At 43.1% G+C, this 24,760-nt stretch overlaps 1 protein-coding gene across 1 annotated transcript in view; it reads left to right on the top strand.

Annotated features, from left to right (window-relative positions):
- Positions 1-16,001: 16,001 nt before the first annotated feature.
- Ephrin (ephrin) overlaps positions 16,002-24,760 on the top strand; it is a 43,167-nt gene continuing 34,408 nt past the window's right edge. Inside the window, exon 1 of the mRNA XM_089588888.1 lies at positions 16,002-16,850. Within this exon, the coding sequence (XP_089445014.1) occupies positions 16,732-16,850 (119 nt within the window). The 5' untranslated portion in view covers positions 16,002-16,731. The remainder of the gene's footprint in view (positions 16,851-24,760) is intronic.

The following is a 24,760-nucleotide window of genomic DNA, read 5'->3' as shown; positions in this document are numbered from 1 at the left end:
TATATATATATATATATACACGTTGTGTGCGCGATCGAGCCAATGTTATTCCTCATATAGAAACTCGTATTGGGTGGAATGCGCGTACTTTGGAGGGGTTGGGGGGATAGACACACTGCGCGTTAAACGTGCACCATTACTTTGGGAGATGTATACAATATACGGAGGAGAGAGCGCCGAGGATTATTAGACGAGAGAGTGATGAATGAACCCGGCGCCCACGGCTGTATGTATAACCGCGAGGGAGCCCAAGTGCGTATATGTGCGTGGGCCATTATCAGGGGGTGCCATTGGAAGAAGGGCGTATAGAGGAGCGAAAATTCCCGCGACGATAAGCGCGCGTCTGGAGATGTACGCGTATTTCGTGTCGATTCTATGTGACACGAGTCTTGCCGGGCAAAAAGCGAGTATAAGGGAGACACGTGTAGAGGCGGGACCGATGGGCCCCATCTGGGACAGTTGAGCGCCATTTTTTTCATTGTTGCCCCGTGATCTCGGGAAGATGCGCCCCATACATAGGCAAGAGGGGCTACGCGTGTATAAAAAAAATTTCCGCCGCTCCAACCGAGTGGATAACATATATGTGTGTGTAGTATGTAGGGCACAATGCTATACATGGACGTGGATGGTCCTGTGATGGTTCGAGAGGGGCGAAGAGGCGCGGTGTGGTTTTGAAGTGCAGCCTACAGCCGTGAAATTCGAGGGAAAGCTAGACGACGCGGTATAATGCAAATCGTTTTTTTTTTTTTTTTTTGTTCCTTTCTCGTACCTGTACGTATAATGTATGTGAGCGCGAGTGTTGGAGAAAAAAAAAGAGGGATCGACACGAGAGAGACGGTGGCAGGGCTGGTATGCAAATGTGGAGCAGAGCATGGAAAAAGAGAGATGAGCTCGGGGCCTTGTGAATGTGCAGTGTATATATACCCTTACGGTTTTAGTGGGTCGCGGGTACATATACTATATATGTAGAGCTCGTCGGGCTGTCTTTCATTGTTGCAGCTCGGGGAGGCTGATGTGTTTAGGATCACCGGAGATCTGTTAGGGATTTTTTTTTTTTTTTTTTTTTTGGTTGGTACTTTAGTATATTTATCGGTTCGTTGATTTGCAGTACGCGATGAGTGCATTGACGATATTGTTATGCTAAGTGACGGATCGTCGTTATTAAAGTGAATGAAATCTTGTACGAATGAATAATTTGAACGAGTTATAAAGTACAAGAATTAATCGTGTATAAACAATGGGATAAATTGGAAACTATATAATCGATTCAAGTAAAAACGAGAATCCTTTTATCATCACATTTACAGTAAAAACAGGATTATTTTATTATTCCACAAGTGATGTATGTCATCTATGGCTAATTTAATAGAAATTCGTACTTCCGAAATGACACATAGGTATATAACATAGATCATCATAATAAGTTATCGAAATCAGTCAATTATTGATATCCGACAAATTGTCATCAAGGTGGCGTGATTATGTTTCAATCACGTCGTTAACTAATTGATTTTGCACGGTAATAGACAAACTAGAGCAGTCATTTGACGAACATCGAAATAGTTGTTCCGATTTGAGTTTAATATTAAACGATAAAGTGTGCAAAATCAGGCATTAGTCATTTCGTATTGGTACAGAAGTTTCATGTGTACAGGTATACATAAAAAAAAAAAAAAAAAAAAAAAAAGAAAAGAAAAAGGAAAAGATCAACACGAAAATCCTCTTACGTGTCGATTAAAGGAGCGTTAAAAATGTATACGAAATGAATCGAAATGCACGAATGGCCCTTGAAAAACAACAATCAGTCGAGAAGGTAAAGGCGCTGGGGATGACAAAAGTATACGTACTGTATGCACGAGCGAAGGGTCCATATTGAAAGAGTATAAAAAGAAAAAAAAAAAAGGAAGAAAGAGTCCCCTTGGAAAAATAAGGAGAGGAAGACAAGAATGAAAAGATGCACACACGTATACACGTATAAATATGTATACAGAGAAAAAAAAAAAAAAAAAAAAAAAAAAAGAAAAAAAATAGGGAAAAGGAGGACACGGTCGAGAGGCTCGAGAGAGCGGAGAAAATAGCACGATTATAGCTCGACTGAAAGGAAAAAGCCGAAAGAGAGAGAGAGAGTCGCAGCCTCTCCCGACGGGTCCTCCGGGGCCCCTCTCTCCCGCACGCACAAAGTGCGCCCGTAGGTGGGCCCCGACCTTGGACCGCTGTTATTGTGCTTCTTTTCCACGGTCCGTTTCCTTCTTCTCGCCCTCGCCTCGTCCATGTGTATACACGTATACGTGCGCATTCCAAGCTCTGTTGCACCGGGGCGATGGGCCGAGTGTATTTACAAGGGCATTATGGACTACTGCCATAGATTTTGGGAGACAAAAAAGAACCTACCTATACGACGCGCAGCCCCCTCTCGAGTGTACGTGTCTCGGGGGAAAAGAGAAAAACGCTGCTGATGGTATATGTATATATACCTGCGATGTCTGCGCGATCGGTTTTTTTTTTTTTTTTTTTTTTTTTTTTCCTTTGCTTTGGGGACTGCGACTGAGGATTATGGTGTATTCCTGACGTTTAGCCTTGCCACGGGGCCTCGAGTGCACGTCTTGACTATTGGTGATGGCACATGGGCTCTCGTACATCCTATAGAGTTTGATGAGTTTTTAAACAAGGCCGGAGATTTTCGTCCACATCGATGTTTCTTTTTTTTTTCTGTTTCTAAAAGTATACTAGAATTGGAGTTTTGGACTTGGGCAACAAATTTTACAACAAAAATAATGTAAAAAAAAAAAGAGGTCCAAGTATTTGATGAAGTGTTTAAATTACTTGTTTTTAAATGCATTACAATAATATATGATATACTAGATGTGTTACACTTATCTACTGAAAATTGTATCGTGTATAGTGATAAATAAAAATAATTTTAAGCAAAAACAAATGCCATTTCTTAGAGGAAAGTAAGGTATAAAATAATTTTTGTCATTCCACATGATACTCTGATTTTCGTATTCTAGAGTGTTTTGTGTTTTGTATATTTTCATATTCCAACTTTTAGGCTTTGATCCACTATCTCATCAATTAAGTTTTCATGCCACGTATGGAAAACAATGATACGATGAAAAAAAAAAAAAAAAAGTAATGTTTTGCACAAAGAATCACACGTATATACAATAGAGCACACTCATTTTCAGTACAACTGTAAATAAATACAGCAAAGATGGGAAAAATGAGGAAAAGAAAAGCCAGTGAAAAATCTTTTACGAGAGTAATTATAATTTAAATAAACACCTAAGCAACGACTCGCCATAATCTGCACGGAAAACGCACCACCATCGGCCGCGCGAGTGTGGTAATCTTGGAAAAATCCCATACACGTGACTGGAAATCCATCCAACGCGACCATGGAAAACCAAAAACAGGTGGGACTTTGAAACGCATAGAGAGGGAGGGTGTACCCACAATACCAGTCCATTAATAAAGCAAACTCCCGGCATTGAGCACCGTAAACTTTCCGAATCGAAATAAATTCGGATTCTCGCATTGAACATCTCGGCCCTCCTTTGTCAGGCACTCGAGAGTGGCCCAAGGGGGGCGGAGAGTCTATTTAAAAAACATATACGCACACTGGGATTTCACGGGAAAAAGAATAAGCGAAAGACCATACAGTCAAAAGCGACGAGGGAGAAAAAAAAAAGAAAAAGGAGAGAAAGAGGGAGGGAGTTTCCACGGCGTTTTAAAATTACACTCTCGAGAGAAAAAGGGCATAAATTTCCGCTGCCTCTCGAGAAGTTGTTGTTCGGCCCGGCCGAGAACGCGCGCCTCAATAAAGGTATGATTTCTCGCTCTCCCCGCGTATAACGAACGGAAGAAAAGAAACCCCAAAATCCACTCTCCTCCACACGCGCGATTAGTATATAATGGACCGCCCTCACGCACACGCGGCCGATTCACAAATCAATACATATATATATACGCATCGAATGAAGCGAGGGTCCAAGGGACACAATGCTCGAATTTCTCGGGCAAAAAAAGGGACCACTGCGGGGGCTTTTCCTAGCGCATATCGCCACCTCGAATCTTTCCTTTCCCTTTCATTTTTCTTCTTTTTTTTTTTTTTAAATATCGAACCATCGATTCACGCACGCGTGGGATGTTCCTTCCCGCCTCGTCATTCGTTCCCTTATCTCTTTTTTCCCTCCCTTCCCTTCCACACAGGTATGTGTATTTGCGCTACGTGCGATCCGTTGGATCTGTTTTTCTTTCCTTCTCTCCCGCCTCGGTTGATTAATTTCCCGGCTAACGAGGCGTGCGAGGGAGTTCCAATTAATTACCATTGTTTGGTCAGGAGGCTCTCGACGGTGTCGCTCATTGTTCCGAACGTTATTACTATTATGTTCTCGATTCGGCAAACTCAACGGTCATGGAAATTGATTCGTTTTTTCAATTTCAATAGCGTATATGTATATGGATTCTCTCAGTTCTCTCATTTTTTTGCCAATCACTCATCGTTTTTGAATTTCAAAAGTATCCGTCTTTTTAAATGCCGTTTTACTGATGGCTTGAAATTCGTGAATAATATGTTTGGTGTTTTCAGAATCTACCCTCGAGTGGGGCTCGAATCATTTGAAATCAAATCACCATTTTATGGTTACTTTGGAAGAAAAAAAAAATTACAAACGTGTGTTTTCATGAGCTATTTATAAAGAATAATATGGTGAAACTAGTTTGGGGCTACTATTTTCCAAAAACATTAGAAATTATCTTTATAAAAGTATATCGTCACCGTAAATTAGTATCGTGTTGAACCCGAGATTTCATGAAACCCATTAAAGTTGTACAAAGTGATACTCGATACTCCATGTGGAATCATCTTTCCTCGATGCATCAAAGTAATTCACAATGTCCAGGTGTATGTAATAGCATCACGAAATCATTTCTAACCCAGAAATAAGAAGTTCGATCACCACGCTTGAACCGATGAGTCAAGGATAATCGGTGTCCTTGTAACGGTTGGATCAAAATTTTGTCCAGTTTGCAATATTTCTCCAAAATCCTCCCCTCGCCAAACAAAGAAGGGTTGCCGAGGGAGGGAGAGGCCAAAATCTCACAATTGCGATCAAAAAACAAAAAAAGCCCAATCAAGCCCAAAATCTCGCGTTTCTCGCTCCAACTTTTCGGACTTCCTCTGCCCCCCCATCCCTTTTATTTTCCTCCGCTCGCCAGTACTTGAAGAAGAGAAAAAAAAAAAAACGGTGCCGCAACGGAGACTTGCCCATTGTCTCCCTGCCAGTGTCCCCCTTTTTCTCCAGGAAACAATACGCGATGTAATCGACCAAACACCTTTTTCCTCCGAAAAGGACACCCGCGCGTATTAAACACCCCAAATATCGAACAATGCCCGGGGAGAGTCGATATGGTGAAAGTATACGCGAGTGCACTCTGCAGCCTGACGGATCTTGAATCTAATTTCACGTGAACCTTGTACGTACGAGGGGATCGTATAAATCACGGGCAGTAATTTTGATTCACTCGCTATATCTGGGAAGTCACGAAAAAAAAAAAAAAAAAAATAGACGAGACTTTATCGCCGTCGTATATTAAAACGCTCTCGGGCGTCGAAGCTAGCTTTTTCCGATATACATTTACGCGCGTTCGTACACACAGCGGTGCTTCTTCAAAAACTAGTCTTTCGGGTGTCCATTCGTTATCTATTTTTTTTTTTTTCTTTCTTTTGACACTCAAGAGAGAAATCGTCTACTTAGCGTCCGCTGACTATATATATATGCTTGTCACGCCTAAAATCCAGTATATATAATATATACACGCGGAGGCCGAAGCGAGTGGAAGCAACAGGAGGGGCCGTGTCCGAAAAGTGTCGCATTAGACTCGAGAAACGCGAACTCTGTTTCTTAAAGCGATGGACACGTCTCCGGTATAATAATAACATATACTTATAGGTATAGGATAGCTAGCTAATGTGGCTAATGGACGGACGTCGTCTAGCGACCCACGCATTTTTTTTTTTTTTTGCTTTCGAGCGCAAAACTGCATAGTCGCTCGGAGAGATGAAAAAAACGGCGGGAGTGGATAAATAAGCTGCTCGTTGAGAAGGATTGGCTCGCGTGATTTGCATAATATATATCATGGGAGGACGAAGGAGAAAAAAAAAAAACAATTGATGTAGGGGCCGAGCAGGGGTTCCCGAATTTGAGAAACGCTGCTTTGCGATTAATGGCGCGTCACGTCGTTCCCGTTGTTGAATAAACTATTTTTAGTTGGTAAATATGTGCTTTATTCGCTGTCCATTTTAGATGCATAACTCGCGACATTCGACTCTTTTTTCATCTCTCGCACAGACTCGATTTGTGGGTTCTTTGAAAAAGTGTTTTTTTTTTTTTTTCAAGCATGCAGATTTTGGCACATAAGAATGATTTTTTTAATTTTTTGCCAAAAGTGTGATGCATGGTTTGTGCTGGAAAAAAAATTTTTTTCAGCACTTCTCATGGCACAGTGGAAACGACAACTTTTTCCAGTAAAAACAATCCGGACGAGGAGAAAAAGTATTTTAGTACTTTTCTTTACAATGAACTCTAAACTTAAAATAATTTCATCAGTTTTATATGGTATCGCAAATTTTTGTGAGGAAAAATAATTCATTCAGTTCTGGGGAAGTGTTGAACATTTTGTAAAATCATCGTACCCTTACTGGGGGAGAAAAAAAAAATAGTAATAGAGAAATTCCAGCAAAAATTACCATTCCGCACAGTAAATTAGTTGCAAGTTGACAAAAAAGGAAAAAATGATTGTAATTTTAATCGTAAAAATTATTGTTTTAACAGTTAAAATTATGCTTCAAAAAGTAAGAGTAACAGTAGGGACAGTAAAAATTTTTATGCGGAAAAGTAAAATTCATCAACCGATCCTTTTAAGGTTTGCTGTTCCATTATGGTAATTCTCACTGTTATTCATACCGAATTTCTCTATAATACTTATTATTTTATCCTCTCAGTGCAAGTACCAAAATCTGATGTATTATTACTCGGTACTCGACAAAATGTGTATTTCCAGTAAAAAAATCACGCATCAAGAGATTTTCGCTCGAAAGTGTTGAAAACCCCATAAAAACGATCGTACGCCCTTTCAAGCCACTGTGCGCGTATCTCCTTACAAATTTATACTCCGATAAATTCGTGCGGCAGAGAGTCACCCAAGAGTCTACACCCATATATACATGTACAAGTTACCAAGCGAATTAATCCGCATCCGAACGATACTACTTTCCCCGAGTACACATGCACACGTATCGCTCCGCCGCGGCATCTCTCAATCTTATCCGAGGATCCGCGGCCTCCTCGTCGTCTCATTAACATTTTATTCCCCGACAAATTAGCAGAATATACCGCGCACTTCCCGCGCCGATTGTGCCCCACACGAGTGACTTGATTATCGCTATAAACTCCCAAACTAGTTTTATCCCCCCGGTCTGATGTCGAAAACAACAAAAACAACAAAGTACCAGGCATGAACAAAATCAAGTTTCAGGCTCAATGCATACGTATAATCTTCGGACGGAAAATAAGGAAAAACGTAGTAACCGCGAGCTTATAATGTATATATATGTTTGCCAACGGGCAACAACAGCAGTCGAGAGAAGCGAGTAAGGTAAGGTGTATGTATATATATATATGTACGCAAGGTCGCGGCTACTCCTCAGATACGATCCGCACGGGTATATGTACCTACGGCGAGGGAGAAGGGGCGCGTCTCCGTACACATATCCCCCTATCCTGTATCCACGTCCACAAGGTGTGTGTGTATGCATATACCAACCCCATGTATATTCGAGGCGTGTCCTCCCGCGAGGTCACACGTGTACATGTATGTATATGTTTTACATGGACATCGCGATATCGCCGCAGAACGACAGCCATAGGGGGTGATGGATGCATATACACTTACGGGTGTCCCTCTCTCTGCGATTTCGATTCCTCCGCTCGATCGGGGAGCCCGTGTGTGCAACGGTGGCAGTAGCGCGTCTCCTTTCTTCTTTTGAGAAGTTAATCCCCTGGCATTCCAGAGAGAGAGAGAGAGAGAGCAGAGGAACACTATACACGCGTATACGCATCCAAGGGGGGGAGGGGGTGTATCAAGCGAGCCGATTGTGGTTTCGAACCTGTTTGCGGGAGCGGACGTATGTGGGTCCGCTTCTGTTTTCTCTGCATTCTTGGATTCGGTTCGCGGGATGTGCGCGCGGGACTCGCTTCGCAGAAGAGATTTTTAGCGAAGGGCTTTTGTTTTTTTTTTTTTTTTCACCCCATCCCCATAATATGTTTTTTCGGCCGCGGGTGTGTGTGTATTGGGATACTCTTTAACGATGCACCGAGTGCGCGGGTGATGATTCAAATGATCCCAGTTTGGACTCTTATTTTTGGTACCGCGGCGTATACGTGACGAACCGTCGTTGGGGAATTATATTGTTTGGGGACAAACGATTACGGATAAAATAGAGTGAAAAAACGTTGTACGAGGTTTTATAATTTTTGTAACTGGTTTCAGGTGTGCGAAATGAATGTGTATAACATAAACGTTTATCTAATTGCATTAGATTGAATTTGAATATCAAATCTCTTTCAATTGGAAATAGTGAACATTTTCAGTAGTAAAGCAGTGAAAAAGGAGTGGTATTTATCTGTTTATAGACACAATACGGTTTTGTATTCCACGTGTTTATTGATGATTTCATAAGAAATCTTTGTTCGATCGAAAAAAACTGTACAGCCTATACAAATATTATTGTTTTGAGTGCCACGTACAATTAGTTGGTTAACTATACGTAAATTAGTGAGATTGTAATTTGCAGGAATAGTTAATATTGACTATATTTGCTGGTAAAGATTCAATATTTTTACGAAAATTATACATACACAACTAGGAAATAGTGTAATTGACCGTGAAAGTGAAATTACTTGGATGGTAAAATTTCATTACGAAAAAGTACATAGTCGCTATTTTAGCAGTGCATATTTACTATTTTAATATATTGTGTACCAATAACCATTTTAAATTCAGAGAGTGGATATCTTTATTTACACATGCTAAAACAGAATCGTCAAGACTCTAGTACAAATTGAAAAAAAAAAAAAAGAGTTTATAATGATTACTCGACGTTATACGGGTGTGAATGTTAACTATTGCACGCAGTAGATATAGTTTATTTTACATAAATTTCAATAAAAAATGTTTCGAAAATACGTACATAGATTTAAAAAATTATTGAAATTAAGATTTATATTGACCAATGTCACAGTGCAACCTTTTTCTTCCAACAACTTTGAAACAACGTTTTACGCTGAAACAATTCCCACCAAACTATCGCCAAGGGCTTAATGGAAATATATAAGGTTTTTCGTCGAAACTTGACTCATGGCATTGACACTTGTATCAACCATCCATATATTGTGTGATTTTCGAAAACCACATCCTCCCCATTGAGAATCAACACAACGACCCTACAGGGAGAATTTCCAGTTCGTGAGAAAAAACAACCCAATATTACATCGCAGCCCCAATAAAATCAGCCCTGAAAACTCCACCCACGCACTAAAAATTTTACGACCGCGCACAATTTTCCATTTACTTCCCGGAACAATTATCAACTGTACATATACTACACCCATGCGTCTGCGCCCCACCGTATATGTGTAACGGTGTTACGTTTAATGAGTCACGAGACGGCGCGCTATTAAAAATAATTTTCTGCAGTATATCCTATACATGCACCCTCGGCTAAAGCCGGCGTTTTCGTTTTCTGTTTCAGGTACGTACATGATCCACGAAAACTAGTTCACCACCTCCCTGCACAATAAACGCGGGAAAAAAAAAGCTTCTTTCCCGCATCTCTCGGTAAGTCACGCCTCGCTTTTCCATCGCGGAGAGAAGAAAAAAGGTACACCAAAGCCACGAAATTCAACCACCTCCAGGGTACAAAAATTAAACGCGCGTGCAGTCGAAGGAAAATATTATCTCGCCATGTATACCCACTCCGATTCCCCCCCCCTTCGGTTGGATATTTTTTATTCCGCCATCTCCCTCCCCAAAAAATATGTACACACAAAGGAAGGGAAAAAAGAAAGGTTGACGCGTTACGGGGTTTTCTAATAAAAATCGAGCGCTCGCGCTGCACAAACACTCGATGTAGAAAGCGTCCAATACATCACTCCGTACGGGTGAGAATCATCAATCCCCGCGCTTATAATATACATATATGTATTATATACCGTGTCGGGGTCTGTGTATGGCCGCAAAAACGTCACCAGCGTGACACTCCCTTCCCTCGATCGCGACACCCTAACTTCCAACCACCTCTTTCCGTGCAACCACGATGCTGCGCGGCGGAGATAAAGAAGCACCTAAGCGACATCGTTTAAGGGCTTACACTACCCCAAAGAGGAAACAAAAAGTAGTTTATATATGTGTGTGTGTATACGCGTTGGTGGTGATTCATCGGTATAACTTGTCCGCACAGGCTGAGCAAACAATGAGGAAAAACCGCATCGACTCGAGTCCTGTGGATGGCTGTGTTTATTTTTGCCGATTTTCCCCGTAAACCCTTTACCGAAGGACAATACGTATAGGAGGAAGCGCTGCTTTTGGCGAAAAAAGGGGGCGTTTTTGTTTGGATCCGGATGAACGCCTCCACGAGACACAATGCCCAAAAGGTATATAGGGGTTTCGCGGAAGAATGCTGGTGCGCATTTTTTCGGTAGTTCAGAAGAGTATACGTATATATAAGGGAGGATTTTTTTTTGGGCGTTTACCGGATTATCATTTGTTGTCGGGGGATTATCGGATCAAGTCGTTGCTAGTTGGCCACTGATGGGTGCATTATTTTCCGCGCGACCACCTGTTGCTCGCCAAACATGAGTTTTGTCCTGCACCGCTGGTGTACCGTCGAAAGGAGAAAAAAAACACACGTGTGGTGGGAGGACTCGTATAGAGGTGTAAAGTGCACTCGCGGATTGGGGCACGATTGTTCATAGGTCTTACAGAAGACTTGGTTTTTCCCGAGTTACATACGTTATTGTATTGTTTAAAACATTATTTATTCGTCACTATTCACAATAAAAGATCCATTATGACGTGTCAATGATCGTTAAAACACCGAAATATTGTTTATGATGAAAAAAAGTGCTGCTTTGAACATAGTACTTGTTAAACAATGCATTAAAAATTTAAAGAAAAACAATTTAGGAATGAAAAGTAGTCAAAGCATTTGGATAATTTATTTAAATTACTTATCTAGATTTAAAATTAGTTACAGCGTTTGAAATAAATTTTAGTTATATTTTTCCATTATAAGCGCAATGGAGTTTAACTAAAATATTACTCAGCAAAAAGATCCGAAAAGTATCCGCGCCCAAGTCCGTGTGCTCCGAGATAAAAATTTCCGATGCCTTCACCGATGATTGAAAAGTCGTAATTGAAGTTTTTATAGAACTGTCGCTTCGTGCCGTGCGATAAAAAAAAAAAAAAAAACAGCCTTACCGTTACTTAAGGGTACGCTGCTGTAAAAATTTCACTTTCCACCTGGAAAATGATTTAAAACACGTCGTATACACGCGTATGTACGCGCATTCCAGGCCCTTAGCTTTTCGCAGACCGTCGTCCCCATAAAGGACTAGAAACGGTGGTAAAACAACATCCGACGTCTTTTTTCTCATAAATATACCGAGAACAGTATATATACAGGTGGGGGAGGGGGCGAGGGAAAAATAAATTCCTTAAAAAAATACGAGGCATAAGTTTTTCCGTACAATAAACTAATAAGCTTTGCGCCAAAAGAGCATCGTAAATGCGCACACCGACGTCACCTGTACCACGCCCATAAAACCCCAAATGGTACGAGCGTTAGGGGGACGACGCGGCTAGAAATTCCAGCGTTTTCCGACAAAACTATACTTTCACCGTATATGTATACACCCCACGTAAATACACGGTAGTTTGCCACTGGGTTTCCTCTCCCTCTCTCTCTCTCCCTGTAACGGTTGTTCCCCCGCGTGCACCCGAAACCCTCGAACTAAGTGGTCCCCGCGTGCATACATAGCAGCGATTTCTCATCGGCACGCGTTTGTGCACGAGTCTTTTCTCCCTTCGTCGCTGGCAATTCGATTACACCAATAAATGATTGTTACGCTCGACGAGTGCCTAATATATGTATACACCCAAGAAACAGTGCGTGTCGACGTCGCTTCGTTTGAACTATTGATTGTACACGGGAAAACGGTGCTGCTGCTGACAAATTGTTAGATAGTGACGGTGGCATGTTGATGAGTAGGGGTGCTATTATTATTATAGATACAATCAATTTGGAAGCATCAAGTTAGATTAATTAAATTTTATTATAGATCAATATAAAAAAGTGGTACAAATAATGACATAGAAAATCGATAATAATAGATGCAATATTTCATATCCATTTCTATTCTCGATTATTGCAATGGGAATCCAAATAATGTTTCAAGAGAGTATCGTTCACCTAAGAATCCATAACGTGATATTCATTTGTAAATAACACAGTGCATTCTTCCCAATATTGTACCCTTAAACGTTTAGGACAGATAATGTATATACTATAATGCTTGGTTTGTAAATATATACATACCTTGAGGCTAAGCGGTTATTCTAAATCTTCAAACCAAGGCGTTTTTTTTTTTTATGTATTAAAGCTCCCTGAAGCAAGATATTCTCATTAATCGTAAAGCTGTTTTATATTTGTTCTCTCTTTTCCTTTTGTTTAAAAAATTGCACCAACGAATACGCCCGAGATTAAGATTCTCCATTTACCCGTGTAGTCCCTTTTTTTATACATAAAAATTATGTTTGACACGGCCATGACAAGCGACTTACATAGGACATTCCTATAATGTCCTCCTTATTTACAGCCCCAATTAATCAATCAAACTTTTTTTAGTAATTTCGTTCACGTGATTGCAATAAACAAATTGTATTATATAGATCGGTATATTAGATCTGTCCCATTACCTGGGATAACGTAAACAACAGCATATTCTGCTGACGCTATTTGGACTACTGAATAAATATAGCGATAGACGGAGACTTTTAATCTTTCTGAAAAATCACCCAAAAAAAGGAGATATACCGATACAGTACAAAAGGTTTTTGGGCATAAACGAAACGTTTAAGGTGGTTCTTCACGATGGTGCCGTATCAAAGCGACACGGGACCCTGTGATTTTCTAATTTTCAATTAGCTTATTATTTGCAACCTAAAATATGTTTTACTGGCACTTGACTATAATATCATTGCATTTACGTACAAATAAACAAGCTAATAAAGTCAGAGTAAGAGTTATGAAAAAATTTTTTTTTGATGCAAGGTTCTGAAAATGGCATGTACGCTCCTACTCAAGCAGACGTTGCCGCAGTTTACACGGCAGACATTTCGTTTACGATTAAATATCGTATACTAATTCCCTGATCAGCCCAAACTTTTATTATGTTATTAGAAAGCTGAAAAGTTCTTCTTTCACTACAAACTTTTTCTATTACGATCTTAAGTCTACTTTACGAGATATTACATGATATCGTAGTATGGAAAAGTAACCTACATAAGAATACATGTTAAAAGTGCATTTTTTGACTGACTTGTTTTCAAAAATTTGCCTGATAAAGGGACTTGAAATTTTAAGAGAAGATGCCTTATAACTTTAATAACAATCCCTTCAAGTTTCCCTGTAAGTTTAAGTAAATGGGTTAGGTGAAGAACCACCTTAATAATTGTCGTACAGAATTTAATCGTTTTTTATACGCGTGGACACATTGGAGGATCATAGATATACATATATGGGTACGTAAGATTGCAATTGCACGCGCGAGAGCAAGCGTATAGCGCAAGAAAACTCTCAACTCGCCGAACCGCAAGCGAAAGCCGCTCGAGAGGGCGCCACCTTCTTGACCAAGGCCGCGGCTGCTCTCTCTTTCTCTCCATTCAGCTGCACCGTCGCTGATGTCTGGCTCAGCTGCTCCGCTCGATAATCGTCTTTGCTCAAAATTCTCCCTCCCTGCCCCTCGCACTGTTTTTTTCGATCAGAAAAAAAAAAAAAAAAAACAGCCCATCAGTGCTGCAGTAATATTGCGGCTCGTGAATTCTCGCGCGTAACGATTGATCAATCATTAGATAAGCGGCCCATTAATCATCGTTTTTAGACGCATCGGCCCCTCTCGTGCACACATCCATTTCCGATAGATCCTCTCTCGCTTATGATACTTACAAGTAATGTACACCACGTGACGATCACGGATCTGCACCGAAAACGACTTTTTTTTTTTCTCTTTTTTCGTTCCGTTTGTTACACATCGCGACGGAGCTCTTCTCGGATGAAGCGGTTCGCGGTGGGCATTTTTGTATTCTCGATCTCTTGGAACGAGTGATAAAAAAAAAAAAAAAGGAGGATTTTGCTTCCAGTCTCCGAAAAAACAGGTCCCGAGAACTTGTGGAGATGCACACGAGCGTCCGAAAATGAAAGAACAGCGGGTAGAGGGAGTGCCGTCATCATCCGCGTATAACACAAAAGACGGAAAGCCGAAAAAAAGGGGGGGTTGGGGGGAGGAAGAGATGGAAAACCACTTAGGAGTATATGTATCGACTGGAGATTAATGCGCGTTGTTTTCCGTGCGCACACACATAGACGAAGATCGAAGGAAGCTCTGTTTCTTTTCCCTCGCCTCCCTTTTCCCGTGTGCTATACACGATTTCCCGGTTTATCTACACACGCGCCTGGCCTTCCACTTTTCTCTCGATGCTGCCGTGTATAGGGACACTTTGTGTGTTTAGGACGTTTGGCTTCACTTTACCCTATATACACATGTACGCGCGTATACAAAGAGGATGGGTCGACTCCCCCCCCCAAATACATATATATATATATTCACTGTGCACTATTATTACAACACACACGCGCGCTCCGTATCCTCTCTTTTGGCTATTCTACATACATGATATCCCATATCCCGTCGTGTTTGGACACATTGTTAATGAAATTCGGTTTAGCCTCTACAATACACACCCACGCCGTACCATTTTTCAATATTATTGGATTATCGGCAGAGTCTCCGCTTACGTACGTACGAGGCGCGTGCCTGTGCCGTGTTTACCGAAAACAATCGGGTTTTATATTCGCGTTTTGTCGCAAACATTGACACCCTCGTCTTGTTTTTTTCGATATGGGTGTGCGTCGCGTGGGAAAGCCGATCCCGAGGGTGAGTATCGCGGGGGGTGCAAGAGTTTTTTTGACAATTTCCAAGCACGAAAATCGGTATGGACGACCTGTTGGCTTTTTTTGCTCCAAGTGACGCAACCCTCAGCAAGACGCATAGGTAAGTACAGAACGCCACTTGGACATCTCTTTTGATTCCTCATTTGAAGCTGTCGCATGAGTATATAATGGGATCGCGGCGAGTATAATGCCGATTCCGCGAAAACCACCCCTTGGCAGTTCCTCCCCACGAGGAGCAGAGGATCGCGGCGCAACGCCGCTCGGCGACTGATCTCCGGCTCTCCACCGCGAGGTAGTCGAACCCCCCCCCACCCCCTCCGATATCTCGCACCCCCTCGCCGCGGCTCTCGCACCGGTGTGTACAAAAACCCCGTGGCACTCGGTCGTCTCCGTCGCCGGTCGGTCGGTTCCGGCGGGAGCGGCGGCGGCGCGCGCTCTCGGCGCTCCGCGGCAGCCAGTCGCTCTCCCAACCCGGCAGACGCGTTCGCGAGCCCGTGCCAAGAGGCCGTGGGTTTGGATATTTTGCCGCGACTAGTACATGTGTACACACACACACGCCCGGAGAGAGGGTGAGGGTCTTGCCCCTCGGTGAGTCGTGCAAATTACAGTGCTCCGCTCGTGTCTGCTATGTGTGCTTCCAGAGCTGGTCCACAGCCCGGGCCACGCTCCCCGGTGATGTAGTCCGCGAGAGCTCACCACTCGCGTGTCTTTTTTTTTTTTTTTGTTTGGTTGGTTCCACTTTTCTTTTTTTTGTTTTTTTTTGTTTCATCACACCCACCTGCCAGTCGAAGTTGTTGATAGCGCGAGTGCCTCGTTTTTTTTTTTAAATTAATCCGGAGCTTACACGTGAGACGATGCGCAAGCTCCGAGAGCAAAGGTGAACTGCACCGCAGAACAGTCGCTCCGAAGTTTGGAGTCGCGCTGTGCGCAGCATCAGCGGTCCGTCGGATGCCGCGTCTGTGCGCGCGTATGGGGCTCGACTGATGCGACGGTCCCCACGATCGTTGATCTGCGAATCGAGCCGCCACCACCCCTGCACTGCTGGATCATCGTGACGTTTGTTTTGTACACAGTGTGGTTTGTTTGTTTTTTTTTTTTTTTTTCCCTCTTCCTTTCCGTTTTGTTGGAAGGAAATCGAGTGGTTTTGTGAGATATCGTCCAAGGGAGTACAAAGCATGTAACACAGTGTGCACCGCGGGGAGTTCAGTGAGGATCAAACGATGTCGATGACGAGGGATGTTCCGTTGCGCGAGAGATAGAGGAATAAAATAGAAAAAAAAAAAAAAAAAAATCTCTCGGCAAAAGGTTGGGTGCAGAGTGTCCGTGGATGTGGCTGTGTGTCGTAAAAAGTGGTGCCAGGTGTGACTGCCTGCAGAGGTGGACGAAGACGACGGGGCGAGAGCAACGGCAGCCAAGTGGAGGAGGTGGAGCGAGCGACAATGGTATCCTCGTCCATAGTCACCTTGTTGTTCCTCGTGTGTTTGCAAACGGTGCTGCTGTCGACAATCAGCAATTGCGCCAAGACCATCAGCATGTACTGGAACACGACGAACTCTATGTAAGTGCCCCCGTAGTGGTTTTTTGTTTTTTTTTGTTGTTTGAGGTGTACGCGCTGGTTTTGCTTCGGAAATTCGCGCGCCGTACACTGGTGCGGTGATTCTGCGCAAACTTCCATTGATGTGTGTGTGGTGGATAACACCATGGAATTAGTTGTCCCTCAAAGTTGGGTGGGGAGAAAAAAGTGCTCAAGTGATGTGTGCGAGGGCAAAAAAGCTCTTGAGTGCGCGAGTATGATGAAAATCGGTCCCCACAGTGAGACAGGATCGAGAGAAAAAGCGAGAGTTTGGTGATCCAGCGTTTCGTTGAAGTTTCAGTGGGTGAGGTGTGGTGACTGCTAGTCCTTGAATCAGGATAATCTGCATCCTCAGGGATGAGGGAACTATGCGTTTTCTTCGTTGGGGTGAAAATCACATCTGTGGCTGTCGAAATTTTCCTAAGGACGATACTTTGGGTCACTATGTCGCGTGTGAATTGGTGCCGTTTGCTAAATTCGATTGTTTCGGTGAAATGGCCCGACTTTGAGTAAACACGGTAAAGTTGCAATACTTGTCGCTTAGAATCAATCGAGTGTACGGAAAAACATGAATATTCTATACTGAACCCCAAAGAGTTTCGTTTTTTCGCAAAAGATCGGTTTTCAAGGCGCTTGTTTAAAAAAAAAGTTCCCTATAGATACGGTAAAGACACATACGTGCCAACAACAAAAAACGCGCCCTCACTTTGCTGTTTCAGTCGACGATTCGCAAAGCCAATTCACACGCAAAAGTGTCGATATCCGAACGGCAAATTTCCACAACCCCGGCCGATCTTCGCTGCACCGTGAACACACATTTTCGAAAATTCAATAAACGCGAGAGATTTTTCGACTCCCTTTTTCTTTCCTCTCTCTCTCTCTTGTATACACGCGAGTCGGACGCGCGCGAACAAGCCAATCGGCCGCGTCGCATTTGCATCGAGGGCGCGGGGTTTCGCAAGCGCGTCGCTCTGTTAATGCAAATACCCGACAATTAAAAGCGAAGGCGCGTACTATACGTGTTGTACACCGTCGCGTCAAAAGACAAGGTGGAATGCGGGGGATTTTTTTTTTTTTTTTTCATCCGTCGCGGGAATGCGCCTCGGGAAGAAACGCCCGAAACCAGTGTTGGACCTGTTTTCGTTCGTAAGAAACTTCGCATGCAAATCCGCGCGATTAGGAGACCCACGCTTTTCGGGCTCCTCGGTAATGAGTCGGTTGTGCGAGAAGCAAGTTTCGATCGAAAACAGCGGGTGTGGGTGACGGTGCGCTGTCGAAAATCGGAAAGGAAAAAAGTGTACCGTTCTGCAACGAGACGCGTTTCTGATGAATAATTGTTTACCAACTTTTGTCAGCTTCGTGTGACACTTGTTACGTCGGACGAATCGAGCATCACGGCGTGCGTACAAAACACAAAAAATGGGCCAAAAGAAATAAAAATCGGCATCAATCATATCGCTCGAGAGAGAGAGAAAGAGAAGGAATAAGAGGCGAGAAGCAAAATTGTGATTAATTCCTACAAAATTTTTTAACGATGATGAATTACGCCCCATTGAGTTTTTCACCGTCTCCCTCTTCTCCCGCCGCGTATACGGACCTTTGAAATCGTTTTCTGGTGCGCTGCTGCGGGACCAAGAACACATAATGCGCGTACAGGGGCGGGGTGGTGGCTCTCGCGTACACGCCCGAGAGGAGGAAACAATGCGAAAACAAAAAAAAAAAAAAAAATAGAGAAATCGAAAGAAGAAGGAGAAAGAGCGCGTATGTGGGCTCCTTTGTGCTCGCGCCCGAACAATGGGGAAAAAGATACATCTCGCGCGCGTGACTTTGTTTCTCTTATTTCTCGAATAATCGTTTGCGTATCGCCAGAGAGAGAGAGAAAAGGATCGCGAGGATTTTTGGGGGTGTACACACGTCGGTGAAAAATATACAGGCTCGCGGAGGCTTGAGAGGAAAAAAAGGTTCAAAGACGTACATATGTTTAGAGTTTTGTTCAGTTCAGCGACTTGGTGAATCACGTATCGATGTATGCCACTTTATGCTCTTCCTGTACACCAAGAGAAAAAAAAACAATAAAAATGACAGTGCTAGAATGGTAATCTGGTGTAATTCCGCCGTGCAAGGAATTTTCATCATATTAGTTTGATTCTATTACACAAACATTAAAAAATCACTGTACTCACTGTTGTAATCGGTAAAACTGATTGTTCAAATAGAAAAAAGTCTCTACCATTCTAGCACAGCCATTTCTTACAATTTTTCTCTCTCAGAGTATCGGTATAGCGTACAGAGAGAAGACAGATTTTACTTACGAATATTTGTACGATCGTAATTGAAACCTAAATCTAAAATTCGCCAATAATTGCACTTTGGACGAGAACAATGACAAACATCACACGGGATGTGCCAAACCGATTCAATTAAATGCTTGCAAGTGTGGAGCTTGTTAATCAACTCCATCTACATGAGTCCCGGTAAAAGTAGAAACTCCGAGGTGAAAAATTACGCGTAACGCCCCATTTCCCCGCATGAATAAATATCCTTGTGTTAAGTTTCGGAAAAGAGAACAGGTCGAGTGCTCGGTATGATTTTCCCAAGCCCCAGCGAGGCCTTGTTCTGAAAAACACTCTCGTTAAAACTGAAGAAAGGAGTTTGCACACTCGGCCAAATGAATCAACTGAAATATCATGTCAACGAGCTCGCTTACGCCCACACCTGAACGAAAAAAAAAAAAAAAAAAAAAAAAGGGGGGGGCGTGGGGGGCATCGGGAAAATCACCGTCGCGCACTTGCCTCGTACACAGTTGGTCCGTTATCACGTATACCACGGGGCAGGGGGGAGGCGCGGCGCGGCAAGTTCCAACACACACACGTACACGTATACATAGAGTGCAGAGAGGCAGGAGACTTCGATGCTAGGACGAGAGGCAGCGGTACCGTACAGAGCACCGAGTGAGGTTGAACTCTCCTCTCGTGCGCTTCCGCGGTCGTAGACACAAAACGCGGTGGCTCAGGCCAGAGTTCATCTTCCTCCTCCTTGTGTGATATTTTGGCCCTTGTTTTTTCCTGCCACCTATACCGAATTGGGATCGATTTGTCGAGTATACCGTTGGATCGGTTATTATTTTTTTTTTTTTTTTCCTTTCCCGGCGCTCTCTGTTGTTTCCCCGTCAACGGTACTCTTCGCGGTAGGATTGTAATTTTCTCTCCATTACGACATTACGTATTTCGTGCGTCCCCCCGTGGAAATTAGCCCCACGCTGATATTTTTACAAAAAAAAGTAAACTTTTCCCACTCGCTGCGTCGCTTATTAAAATAATCTCCCCTTGTTTCGATCCACTTATGGATACATATACATTTACGACGTGGGATATCGTACAAACGTACATTACGTCGATCGTGGTGCAGGGGGGGGAAGTAAAGTGTGCATTGTAAAAATCATAAATTACAAACTCGTACATACGAATCGCACACCGTACGTCGTTAAAGAGTACGTGTATTCATAATTGCACGGTTTATGTGCATCTCTGTTAAAACCATGTGTTACTGCCTCGTTATACGCAATTAACGCGTATAGTTTCAACGACGACTGTACATTTATACATATCCATCACCGAGATATTTTCCAATAAAAAAAATAAAATACATGCAGGTCGTGGCGTAATTGGTAAACATAACATGCCCACACAGCACGTAAATCTCGATTCTGTAAGAATAGTAAATAATCCTTGCTGCTGAAAGACCCCCGTAAAAGGTGACAGTGTAACGTCTTCATTAGAGAACGATACGCTAATTACCATCGCGGAACACACACAGACAACACCTTCTTCTTCCACTTTCGCATTGTTGTGATCGGTATGTATGAATGTACAGTTTGAACAATATGTGTTTTTTACGCTCAATTATGACCATAAAAATTCATGTACTCGGAGATACGAAGAAAACCCAAACATTAAAGTATATATTATGGGGGTAGCTGTTATCGCACAAGGTCACCCAGCGACCTCGCGGACGCATCGAAATTCCACTCGAGACCAATTGTACCAACACACGCGTATCTCGTCGATTCCTCATGTCGTGGCGCCGGACTCTCTTTCTCTCAGTCCATAATTACATAACGGCGTCAACGATCCTAATTGCCGTCAATTAGACCGCCCTGGGGCACTTTAAGCCTTCCTCACTCCACAGCTGCATCTGTCCCCGTATCATTACGGACAAAAAATGTTTTAAAACATAATCTCTCGACGGACCTGCACGTATGTATTTAATATACGGGGGAAAAAATTAAATACCCTCCGCTTCAATGTAGCTGGAACAACGACGGGTCCGAAAGGCCCTTCTTCTTCTTCAACCGTAGTGCGATACACAAACGTAATACATGTAGGCTCGAGAGAGTGTGTATAAATTGAAAACTTTTCACGCTCCATCGGCGAGTTGGAGGATAAAAAAGAACGATTAATTTACGTATACGTAAGCGCGAGATGGCCGATAACGCGCTCTTTTGTGTGTGGACCCACGCGTTAAATTGACGGATGGGATCGTTACGTGAGCGTTTAATTAAACGCGATCCTATAATATATGTATAAATGTGTACAAATGTATATATGTGTGTGTGCGTGTGTACGATAATATCGGCTAATCAGTTGTTTTAAACGAGCCCGTGCAGTTATATATATATATACATTGAATTTCGTTACGTCGCAGCACGAATACATATTATATAGAAAGAGAGATTTGTTGGGACTTTCTATAAGATAAAACGAGACTTTTCCTCTTAACCATCGGAACACCCATTGAACTCGCACAGCATATATATATACCGATGTAATCGCGATGTAATCTCAATCGCTCTACATTACATCCTTTATTTTTAAAAAATGAAAAAAAAATCAACAGCTAAAAGTCGCGTTCAATGGGTATTGAAAAAAAAACTCGCGCATCTACGTGTATTCACGGGTGTATATTCAATCATCATCATCGAGAGAGATAGTGCAGCGCAGGTATACGCGCCTTATTACATTAAATTACTGAGAAAATCCCCAGCGGCACTCTTCGCGCGCGCGTACGTGAATTTCCTCGCTCGACGACATCATGCCCCGTAGCAATGACAAATTTGCATTCCGTCAACCTATATACGCCCTCTTTTTTTTTTTTTTCTTCTTTTATATACGTGTGCTCTTTATACGCATACGCACACATGTAAAAAAAAAAAATACGCAAGTGCGAGGGAATAATTCAATAATTAATTTCGACTCCCATATATATGTGTATAATACGCTCGCTGCAAGCGGTGAAAAAGTCATCCTTCGGATTTCTTGTACGTACACACAGAGGGGACGCATGGCGTGCGCGGCGCCGATTTACATTTATTATACCGTCACCTTGCTCTCCTCCTCCTTTTTTTTCACTCTCTCTCTTTGGCTCTCGTTCATTTAAGCGCGTACACGACGCGCGTGAACCATCAGCTTCTTTTGCTGCATCGGCTGTATACGTACCGTATATACATGCATGTGGTCACAAAATTACACGCCGACACGCAGCGAATTCGACTGCTCGAGAGAATAACGCAGGTGACGACTGTTCACAGAAAATTGCCAAAGATACCCCTGCACATATATACACAGAGAGGGAGAGACCCCGAATCGCGTGTATCGTATACCGATTTCTTGAGAATGAAACAAAAAAAAAAAGAACCCATGAATCATTATAATGCCCGGTTTCGCAGCACCGTATACATTTAATAAAAAATGGCACCACGTCTATCGTGTCACTTTCCGCGAATCGGCCGGGAGGATGACCTCCGAAAGCGCAACGGTCCCAAAAAGAGAGATAGACGCCCTCGGTCCCCTCTTAGCTATTATGGTTTCTCCCTGATCGGCCAAAGGGCACACGTACATATATATATATATATATATATATATATATATATATATATATATATATATATATATATATATAAGGTTGCGTTCCAGGATAGACAACACATACACACACATTACCCTAGCCGCGGGGCACAGTAATGACGGCGGTCTTTCGGTGAGGTTTCTGGCGGGCCGGATGGAACGAGCGAGACAGAGAGGGAACAGGTTGCGCGAGAGAGAGAAGCCACTACACGTACAGTACATCTCCCCGCGCGCGCCGGAAGTACCGTCCCCGGGAACGTCTCACGCGATCGGAAAAGAGGCCCATCGCGTGCTTTTTCATCCTCGTCGCTCCGTGCAACCCCCGTGCAATAAACGCTCTCTCTCTCCTTGCTCCTTGGCTTTTATGTATATGTATACGTGCACAACTGCGCAACGCGTGTAATCAGGAGCCCCGAGAGGCGCGATCGGCCCCTTGTTTAGGATCGATTAACCGGAGGAGCGCGATCGTTTGCACCCCGGTGTTTCCTCCTCCTCTTCTTCTTGCCTCCTTGCACTTACTATGATGTGTACTTGTAGGGGGGAGAAAAAAAAAAAAAAAAAGGGATCGGCCATTACACATCTCTGTTGGGCACGCGATACCGATTTTCTATGCACCTAGTTATAATTCGTGTGAATCGAAAAAAAAAAGGCACACGTCCTTGGTTTTGACGCAACGCTCATTTTATACACAAACATACCTATATAATCATTGGGCGGAAAACTCGAATGATCGCCTATACCCCGTCCGTACGGGTAATGACGTTTTAATTCCAGAGCGGCGAATTTACCAAAGCTACATACAGTTCATTCTCGTTGCCGCGGCTCGTTGTTAGCAACAGCCGGAGCAGCGCCGATAATTGGCACTCGAAACAAGGAGAAACTCGCCCAGAGTCCCCATAAGCTCGCTCTCTCTCTCTCTCTCCACGCGTCTCTCCTAGACCTTTTTAACGATGTACGGGTGTATACATAACGCACTTGCACACGCATTCATTCCGCGCTGCAGTGGGAAACCGTATAGTGGCAAAATGAAAGAAAATGGAGAAAAAAAGGCACGCACCTATCGTTTATAATGGTTCGGGTACAGATACGTGCGTGTAATAAAGCACGCGATATCGGGTGTAATGGTTACTTCTTCTCGCGATTAAACGTGAAAGCTGTATAAGTATACAATAATCGTCGCGCGTCTCTGTATATACGACACGAGGGATGCGAAGGAGTGACGACAAACTACGCACAATGTAGTGATGTACACGTACAGCCAGCTGTTTCCTGTTGTAAACACAAAAAAGAGCCCGAGGGCACTCGGGGGAAAAGACGCGGGGCCCGAAGGATATCCCTCTCTCTCTCGAGTGTGTGTGCGCGCCACGGGGGTCTCTGTCCCCCCCCCCTCCTTGTTTTTCTCTATTGTCCTTTCGCTCTTCTGATGGCCGATGGGAATATTTCGTGTGCCAATGAGTTTTTCCTCGCACTCTCGACGCGACGCCTTTTTGATTCGACGCGAATGTAAATACGTGCGTATGTACATACGCTTATTTTGATTGCTTTCGAGCGCTTCGCGTGTTTTTTACGATTCGGCCGTTGCATAGATATATAGCGTTCGATGATGTGCATTTAAATAGAGCTCAAACTAGCAGACAAATTGCAGCAGCTGTACCGTCAAATGACAAATGGGTTAGTAAAATCAAGGGGTAACTGTGTTAGTTTCAAGGGTGTGTGTCCAAGGTAGAATTTGTTGATTGACGGTACCACTCTAGACTGGTATATACCAGTCCAATTCCCTTGGCCATGTAAGCCCCGATGAGCGCCTCTAAAAAAAAAAATTCCCTTCGTGACGGCGTCCATTAAAAGCTCCGATTCGTCTATTAGTCTCCCCCCATCGCTTGTATCGCGTTTCGTCACAAAAAGAGAACCACACCTATAACACACGCGCTTCAAAAACATCTCTCATCCTCTCCAAAAGCTGTACAACGCCGATAAACAACGCATATTATG

The sequence above is a fragment of the Copidosoma floridanum genome, unplaced genomic scaffold (genome assembly GCF_036245765.1).
Source record: "Copidosoma floridanum isolate Cflo_tuat_1 unplaced genomic scaffold, Cflo_Japanese_pri ptg000007l, whole genome shotgun sequence".
In the NCBI taxonomy this organism is placed as follows: domain Eukaryota; kingdom Metazoa; phylum Arthropoda; class Insecta; order Hymenoptera; family Encyrtidae; genus Copidosoma; species Copidosoma floridanum.
The sequence above is the reverse complement of the archived record's forward strand: the minus strand, read 5'-3'. Positions and strand labels throughout refer to the sequence as shown.